Source organism: Perna viridis, chromosome 14, assembly GCF_037379345.1.
Source record: "Perna viridis isolate PV_CMFRI_1.1 ecotype Kerala chromosome 14, ASM3737934v1, whole genome shotgun sequence".
In the NCBI taxonomy this organism is placed as follows: domain Eukaryota; kingdom Metazoa; phylum Mollusca; class Bivalvia; order Mytilida; family Mytilidae; genus Perna; species Perna viridis.
Window position 1 is genome coordinate 1492534 of NC_142458.1, and position 9824 is coordinate 1502357.

At 34.3% G+C, this 9824-nt stretch overlaps 1 protein-coding gene across 2 annotated transcripts; it reads right to left on the reverse strand.

Annotated features, from left to right (window-relative positions):
- Positions 1-1400: 1400 nt before the first annotated feature.
- Positions 1401-9598, reverse strand: LOC148597693 (uncharacterized). Of its 2 annotated transcripts, none has more exons than XM_088561509.1 (3): positions 9513-9598; positions 3067-3562; positions 1401-2489 (listed from the first exon to the last, which is right to left on the reverse strand). In XM_088561509.1, the coding sequence occupies exons 2-3, from the start codon at positions 3544-3546 to the stop codon at positions 1932-1934; spliced, it is 1038 nt and encodes a 345-aa protein (XP_088417635.1). In that variant the 5' UTR covers positions 3547-3562; positions 9513-9598; the 3' UTR covers positions 1401-1931. The 2 variants fall into 2 exon arrangements, with proteins under 2 accessions (XP_088417635.1, XP_088417634.1); XM_088561508.1 differs by lacking the exon at positions 9513-9598 and adding an exon at positions 8734-8889.
- Positions 9599-9824: the final 226 nt, after the last annotated feature.

Consider the following 9824-nt stretch of genomic DNA (forward strand, 5'->3'; position numbering starts at 1 on the left):
TATTGCGTCCTTCACAAACAGATACTCTCAGACCTAAACAAGCACCTAGCAATGCAATCAAATGATCGAAAGAGCGTTAATAAAGTTTATAAGAAGGTTTGAGTTTAGGATATTTGCTGCACTGGTTAAGAATATAAAGAATTACAAAGGGTTGTGAAGACTTTTAAGATCTTTCATGCTAAAAAAATATAAGTGGAGAAAAATAATGGGTCATTGAGCTCGTTGAGATATAAACACTGAAATTTTCGCGGAAACAAAAATTTCTTTGATTCGATTTTTCATAATTCGTCTTAGCAGCCTGGTTTATCCTATATGTATTGATAACCCCGAAGAAATAACACAGATTTAAAAAATAAATAAATAAATAAATAAAATAACATTTTAAAGTGTGTTTATCGAAATTACGAAATAGCCAGTGAGTCACTAGGCTAAACATATGTATGCTATGAAATGAAGTTAGATGAAACCGAAAATCTGACAAAAATGGCTAAACAAAAGCAGCGGACATTCTTTAATATAGATAGATGCTATATGCTATAAAATATTTCATAACGGGGGTTGGTTTAACTAGCAGTGACATGTGATCGTGTATTTGTTGTACCAGAAGTTACAGTTTACTATAAGATAGGGGCAGGGGTCTAAGTTTATTTTCCATGTTTGAAGGTCCAAGACTTTCCAAATTCTTTGAAAAGTCAACATGAAGAAAACTAAAAGTCCTCCATTAAGTGTCAATATAAAGACCTGAATGTTCAGGAATTAGATATACATGTAAATGAAATTTGAAAGGTTCTAAGTCAGAACAAGACCAATGCATGTCACCATAATATATTTGTTAGTTTTTTTTCCAATATATAAATATGTATATAAACAGCAAGCAAATTAGAAAACTACAGTTACAAGTAGAATGTTCTAATTATAGCTTATACATGAACTACTGAAAAAGTGACTTAATCTAACAGGCTAAAATCGCTTAATGTTTCCATAATAGGAGATGCACATCTTAAATATGTATGTAAATGCTTTGCAAGGTTCGAATACTTTTTGAGTTACAGATCACACAATATAGGTACCATACATAACATAAAGTGACAATCAATTAAGTGGCTGTTTACATCTATATATACTACCTACTACAAAGCAGATAAGACGTCCTACAACAAATAGTTCTTGACAAAAATTACTCCATACCCACCATCAGACTCAGTAAACCTCATAATGATAATTAAAACGAATATGACCTTTGGCCTTAGAATCAATAAGAGCCCAACTTTGGTCTGACAGGAAGTAATTTTGTAATAGATATACTCAGTGATTAAGGCACCGATCATTATTTTGATAAAAATAAAATTATTCCAAATTTAAGCATTTTTTTATTTAGTCATGAACAGAAAATAATATGGTTTAATATTTTCCATATTTATTTACTTAACAATGTAGATCTTTTAAATAAAACGTAGGAAATCCGGATGCTGCTGAAAAAAAACTCAACATAGAATCCAAGTCCCTCTCTCTACTACAATGTAAGCAGTTGGAATTCCGTTCCTCCATACTCAACCTGTTACTTATTACACACCGCTCGTTCCGACGTTCTTTGAAATCGTTAGAATTATGGTAAATTATAGGCACTCCTACATGTCCCTAGGATCAATGTGGTAAAATTTAAAAAAGATCGGATAAGTTTTACTCAAAATATCGTGAATAAACGAAGTTAACGGACGCCAACGACGATGACGACGACAGCAGTTTCATTTTTTTTTGCGGTCGCATAATAAAAACAACATAGCATAGAATAATTCAAAGGCTGAAATTTAAAACTGAAGTGTACAAAATTCCATTTACGGGAATGGAGTTATACTGGCCCAATGTCTATACATGAAAAGTCTGGAAACTAATGGCAGAATATTGACGCAAAATTTAAAAATCTCTAGACATTACTGCAGTGTATATGAATGTCTCTTTCTTCTTTTGTAATGTAGGTAACCATAAGCAACGAGCATGACAAATGCTATTGCGGCAGGTGCAAAAAGACCATAAAATGATTCAACATTAAGTACAAAGCCAGTAACACACATGAGCAACAAACAGAAAATTACGCACATGGAAATTACGCGAATAACGTATACGAGTTTGGTATTGCACGTGTGTTCTGTTACAAATGTTAAATGTGTCATCGACGTTGTATTTCTTGTGGCAGCAAAGTCTGACTCATATTTATCAAGCGATTTAGGAAACTGGCTATCTTTTTCTTGTATTTCGCGTGTTTCACTATCATAATGGTTTTGCGTGACGAAACTGTTACCATAGTACCAAGCAACTTGAAAGCCATTGATATAAGCGACACTACTGGAAAAGTAGCGCATTATGACGTATTGCAACGGTAGGACAAGAATGTTGGTAGCGAAAAAGTCTGTTGTTTTCCCAATTGTTGCTATGACAACCGATCCAATAGCTTGTCCACCAGTCCACTGCAGTCTCATATTTAATAATACCTGAAACAAAGCAAAGTCAAAGCTACAATTCAACTTTCATCGGAATTTATCTCCTCAATTCGCTTTAAAATTCTTGTCAGTTTTGTTCGTTATTTCTTGGTAAGTTACGTTTTCAATTGATGGTTGAGTTTTACCCAGTGTATTTTTAAAAAAAATATTTTTTTATTGTGTCCTTACTCTGCAAATACATTCAACGCTTTGTAGATATACAAGTCTGTTTTAATATTTTCATTTTTTTTCTTTGTTTTGTTTTTAGCCACACTGTACGCACTTGCTAATATATTTGATATTGGAGGACTCCGTTCTTTCACGGTACAAAATAAAAAAGACATCGCACGATACGTCGAACTAAGAACAGTTACCCCCACCCATCCATGTCTGTCAAACAAGGGAAAGGGAAATACGGAACAAGTCATCATACAAAAGAAACGTACCAAATTTCTTTAGCATTCCTTCCATCCCGGTTACTGAAACTGACGGACAGATAAGGGATATTGGTAGAATGGGGTATAATATTACTTTGAAAGTGACCACTATATACACCTGCAGTTTTTATATTTCTACGGTAGATACACACCTGTGGGAAAGTTTCGATACACCATAGGAAAATAGCTACGTATTCTACATATTCTTTGATATCAAGTAAAAGTTCAACAACAATGACAGATGCCCATATTACAGAGCAGCCAACAGCGTATGCTATTTTCTCCTTTCTTCCGTTTCTTCCATACATCCAAAATTGGACGAGCAACGTGAATTCCAGAATTGGGCAGTAAACAGAGCTAATCTGTCCATACAATGGAATGTTTGCATACATAAAAACAAAAAATAGATTGATCAAAGATGCGGTAAAGTTTGCAGTCGCCCATAGAACGCTGAGCCCTTTCACCGACTTTCGCCGGAAGTTTTTCCACAGTTGAGGAAGAAGAACGATGAACCACAATGTAGTGCTGCACATCCCAGAGATGTTCCCAAAAATACATGTCCACAGTGGCCAATTTTCTCGGCAGTTTTGTTCCAGAGGTTTAAACGGGACACTTGTATTTTCTTCGGCCATTTTACTGAAGTTTTATCTGAAATAAAAGTTAGTAAGTGAAGAATCCGAGCTAGTTGGAAAAAAAGACAGATGCATCAAAACATGAAAAGCGGAGAACCTTAAGGTGCGTTCACACGGTCAAATAATGGGCTTTCAATGCGAATTCTATTCCAGTTGCGCGTTCACACGTAAAACTAATTTCCAACTCAAATTCAATATCAGCACATAATGCACACGTGCCATGAGCAATATTCACACTAGGTCGAAATCATTCACTTCAAGAAAGTATCATGATGTAAATGTAGTGAAAATTTTGGAAATTGTAGAAATATTTTCGAAATTGACAAAATTACATTAAGGTAATAGACTAACGGCTCTAAAGAGCCTGAATCGGTCACTTGGTCCGATAAGCAACATTCATTTTTTTGTAAAAGCGACCATTTTTCTCTTGGACAAATATTCCTAACGTAGATACCTAAGGAACAATCACATCAGTTTTCATTAATTTTTTTCCTGAAATTCCTGAAAAGAAAATTTTGTAAATTAATAGCATTCACAAGAGCTCTCAGGAGCCTGAATCACTCACCTGATTAATATTTTTGTTTTTTCAAGGGAAATAAGTCTAACGATGAGCTGTCCTACAATTTGACTCAATGAACATTTCATCAATTGAAAGTTTCATTCTATCCATTATAGTTTTCAAGATATTGACTGAAAACTGCTTAGCTTTTTAAGGGCAATAACTCTAACAAGGAGTCGTCCAACAAGTTTGATCCCCGCAAAATTTCATAAGTCGTATCATTTCAGCAACTGAAAGTTTCATTCTATCCATCATAGTTTTTTAAGATATTGGCTGAAAACTGTTAAAAACACATTTTTCACATTCCAAGGGCAATAACTCTTACAAGGAGTCGTCTAAAAATTTGCTATTCGAAGACTTTTGTAGGCCTTATAATACAGATCATTTCAGTAATAAAAATGAGCTATACCTAATGGTTATGGAGATATATGCAAAAAACTACTGTCTGACACCTATGTTCAATTTTTGGTAACAGCGGCCATGTTTTTTTTTCGACGAATCCAAAATCCCCACGTCAGTTCTATGCAGGATTACCCAAGGAACATTCATAATATGTTTGGTTACAGTTGGTCAAGAAGTGTCAGAAGATTTTTGAAAGAAATAACATGAAATATAGCAACAAAAAAAAAGAAAAAAAAAACGTAGAAAAAGGGCAGTTATAACTCCAACACGCCAAAGCAGATTAACACGAAAATTTGACACAGATAGATATCATCATGCTGAACACTGTAACCATGTCAAAATTTGGCTTCTAAACCTATTGGTTTTGGAGAAATGCGAAAAACTATTGTCTGACACTTATGTTCTATGTTCGGCCATGTTTTTCCACGAATCAAAAATCCCCGATTTAGTCATTTCTGTGCAGGATACCCAAGGGAACATTCATACCAAGTTTGGTTCCAGTTGGTCAAGTAGTGTCAGAAGACACTACTTGACGCTCCCACCCCGAATTTGTGCTATCTCGTGAAAATGTATATTGATCATTGAATATACAGTTATCAGTCTTTATCTTTTTGAGATATTGCATCACCCAGTAAAGATCTCATTAGAGTTACATTCAGATTCCGCGTTATCACTTCTACCGGCTTAGTGGGAACATAGTGTTACGAAAACAACCAAATAAAACACCCAGACTTACATACAAGAAAAGAAAAACTGTTTTCAATTACATTTCTTTTCAACATACAATGCTCGTACAATTGGATATTTTTTTTCTTTGGAATAAGGTTTTTCCGAAGTCAAAATCTAGGACGCACACACTCATTATTTTCATTATTTTATTGAATCAGAGATTGAAACCTTCTGAAGCTCTTGTATTCAAGACATGCTTCTCGATATCTTATTTTCTTCTTTTAACCCGATATAAAAAAAAGCATGGTTTCTTTCACTTGATTTAAGATTTAATTCCAAAAATGCATAAAAAATGCAAATTCATATACCAGGGTATAATATATGTATTTTCCTAAATTCCGCTTAATATCGATTAAGATCGAAGATTCGAATTGATATAGAATTCGACAGATGCTATATTTGTGTAAAGACTGTTAGCATCTGCGATTATCTCTTTCACCACAGAAAAGTAGTTTCCATTTACATACCCCATTAAGGTTCAAATGCAGATAGTAAAGGACCCTTTTTGTAGGTATTTTTATATGTCCTATGTTGTTTACACCAATAACAACTTTTGCTGCGATCTTATACGCTGATATAATCTGGTTTGAATTAACAAAGATCTCAACTCAAATACTAATAATTCAGTCGTTATGTTACGTCCCCTACGATCACTGCACGAGAGTAGAAATGAAACGGATACGGTAAGGGACCGAATTGTTCAGGTTACGATCCAATGAAAAATAGATACCTCTAACCACTTATCAGTGCACGTTGTTCATTTTTATGCATTTACCAAAATAAACCAGCCGTTCGCTGTCGATATATTCAAGTTGCCTCCAAATGCTTTATTCTTAGATGCAAAATAAACCATATGACGATTAGTTAGACATGAAAACACTACGAGATAATAAATAGTCATCAATCCTAGAAAGGAAATATAAAGAGAAATTCTGATCGGGCACTAATTGAATGACCTGTCTTCGAATATTTCATGCTGGTCCGGGCGGGTCCAAGTATTTATAAAAAGGGGCAGTTGTTCCGAACACCGGCTATCATTTACCTCCCACTTTTTTGCCAAATTTTAAATAAAAAGATAGCCCAATCCCCGAAACTATCTTGATATATTACCCAGTGTATCGTGAATGTATAAAATATGGAGCTATTCTTCGCATTAGACCGGCATGCTGGTCAAGACTTCGGCGTTCATGTTATTGTACGTGTCTCTGTACTCATACAATGAAAGAGGGTGGAATTCCATTCCTCCATACCGCAACAATTTGTAGCACTTGAGATATATAGCTCATCAACTGAGAAGCAGCTGTAGCTAGTTGGTACATGCATCTAAGGGCAGCATTTCTTTCAACGGTTGTGGCTTAAGTTTGAATGATTTGACAGACAGTGTCGAATTGGAGGTTGACAAGTTGAATTTCGACTTGAAAATTTAGAAAAAGAGAAGGATTAACTAGAAGTTGTAGTTCAATTATGCAGTATGTCAGAGAGTTTTGTGTTATTTCATTTAGGTGCTCTATGTACTGTAAGACCGACATCGAACCTGAATATCACGCAAACTGGTGCATTTCTACTATGTCACGTAAATTTTGGTAGATTGAATGTCTGGTGAATTTAATTAAGAATTCAATATCACCCATTTACAACAAAAAGCTTGCGTCTTCGTTTCAATTCGGTCAATTTTAAACTTTCAGTTTATCCCTATTTTTGTAATTTGACAATCACTTGAGGCGTAACAATTTAAAGATCGATTTTATTTGATTCAGTACATGAGTACTTTGATTTGATAAAATAAGGGAAAATAAATGTGCAAAGTATGAAAAATTTTCCAAAGGGCTTCAGTTATTTTGAAATATATTGAAATAATGAATATGTTAACATTCTTATTTGCGTATGTGTGCATCTCAGATTTTGACTTGGATAGAACTTTAATGTTAATAAATTAAAGGTTTATAACTTTTTCTAGCATTAATTTGTGTCTTTTATTTGACTTAACTCTATGGGCTATAGATATTTTAGATAAAAAAAATCTAATCTGAAGAAAAAAATTACTTCCCGCCAGAAATGTGAAAAAAAATGTTTTACTCTCATGTGTTTATAGCTTTAATAGTAAATTTGAAGAAAAGAACCTGTTTTAAATTGAACGCGAATAAAATGGCTTTCGTCGAAGGTTTTGTCTCGAAAAAAAAACATTGAAGATTATCAAAGGCTTCCAAACCTTTACGAAGAGCCACAAAAGTGAGCAATTATGAGGCAGATCCTACAATGCGAGTGGCACCGGAACAATTTTATCCCACTAAGTGTTTTGTTCCAATGTAATGTATACATCATTTAAATGTCAAAAAGTATAAATTTCGTTTTGAATGATTTTTAAAGTTCCCTAACAACGCAACCAAAATTTCTCACATTAAAGAGTTATCTCCATTTATTCAATGAATTACCTTACCGGTGCAGCTGGCTCATTTGCTTTTGTTGCTTTGTGCGTGTGGTTTTGGTTGCTTTATGTTCTTTGTTGTGCATATCTGTTTTCCATGTGTGGTTTTTGTCCCTGGATTGCATTCTTTTGATTACTGGTATAACCTTGGTTCCCTTGGTTACTGATATAACCTTGGTTCCCTTGGTTACTGTTATAACCTTGGTTCCCTTGGTTACTCTTTCAAAGCTGTCTATGTCATTTATTTCCCTTTTATAATTGCAGTTGATCCAAAACCAACATTCAACTTTGAGAAAGGATGCATTTGAGATATAAAATGGGTGAATTTATTTTTGAAAACAAAATTTGTCATTTGCCACCCACAGCCTGGTTTTGCATGGACACCCTATTAATAAAAGAAACAATGAGACCCTGATTATAACGGGGAACGGGGGTATTCATAATCTGGGGACAAAAACTAGACCAAGAAAACAGACGCAATCTAAAGATAAAAGTGACGATCAACTGTCCATGAAATTTCATGAAAATATACATACAGACAATATTGTTTCTTGTCAGTATTTTTTAAACAGAAAGGTGTTATTTTAATGTAAATTAATTGTAACATTATTATATACATGTCTTTGATCACTGTGTTTAAGTCATCCTCAAAATGTCAGCGCTATGTACAGTGACACAAGTGTCCTGACGTAGGTCAAGAACACAACTTGCAGGAGCACAGAATGTGCAAAAGTGCCAGTCGGTTTTAAAGCTGATTTGAAGGTATTTTCTTTTTATACCCCAAACTTTTGCCAAATCCCAGGCATTTTTGAAAACTTGACATACCTGAAAGTGGACAGTTTAAAATAAGACCAATAACAAACACACAAAAAGTTCCCTTAATCCCTAGATCCAGCGAAACTACATTGTACATAATCTGGTCATATTTCTAGCACTTCTGTGTTTTATATAAACGCACTTTCAAAATCATGATCTTGAAGGCTTTAAAAGCGGGTTAAGCCTTGTTATGTCGTTATAATAAAGTAGAGATGACAGCTATACTGTTTTCCGTAAACACTAAAGTCAATTTTACCTGTCAGTTTATGTTAAAATTCTTTCCATCTCCACCATTTAATCTACTTTCGGTTTGTTGTTTTATTTTAAGAAAATCAATGTCCAACTTCCTAATGTATAATTTAAACAACACCTTTGATAAAAGTTACATAATTGAGGCTCATACAGGTATATGCAAATATGTACATTGAACATTTATTGATATTTTTAATCTATAAACTATGTAAAATAAGACCTCGTCGTGAGTGAAAAAAAATAGGGAGGATTGAGCATAAGAATAAATTGTACAAAACAACAGAACAAAAAAGTGTGTGTATACAGAAAAACGAGCAGCACAATCCTCTAGATTAATAACCGGGGTGAACTCAGGTGCTCCGGCATGAGCACTTCCTGCTTCAGGAGAAAATAATATAGCTTAATGAAGAGGCACTGTCTGGTTCAAGGGAAAGGTTCCATAGGTCTGAATTCCATTCCACTGTTGTTTGAAAATTTTGTGAATTTCGTTCAAATATAGACAAAAAAAAAAAAAAAGAGCAGTTTTAAAAAGCCTGGATTATCAACTTTTTTTCTGGAACCAATGCATCCTTTTCACAGCGGCTTGCTCCCACTATCAAATATGCAGCCCCACTGATATAGGTTATATACTAGTGGGACTGTATATTTGATTGCAGAAGCAAACCCCTGTGCCCTTTTCAATATCTCTGGAGCCACCAATAGTCCAACACCGAGGAAGGAAAGAGTGCAATGTACCATAAGCCTGTAGAGGTCTACGAATGTACATAACTAAAGAATGCATACTTATCTACATGTTCAAGATTTACATCATCCATTACGTAAAAGTAACACATGTTCCGTAATCGAACTATTTTTACGAATGAATGGTGAATAGCATTAGGAAATCTACACAAGCTGTGTGGGATTCATCTAATAAGGAGTTTCTTACAGAGCTACGTATTCCGTAAATGGCTTCAAGAAATCCAGAATTTAATAAAAAGGGTTATGCGTCAAATTGACGTTCTGAAAATACTATTCAGTTTTGGAGGGCTAATATTTCAAAGAGTGGGAATGAATTTCACAGAATTTGTTTTCTAACTATAGGATTAAATTTCA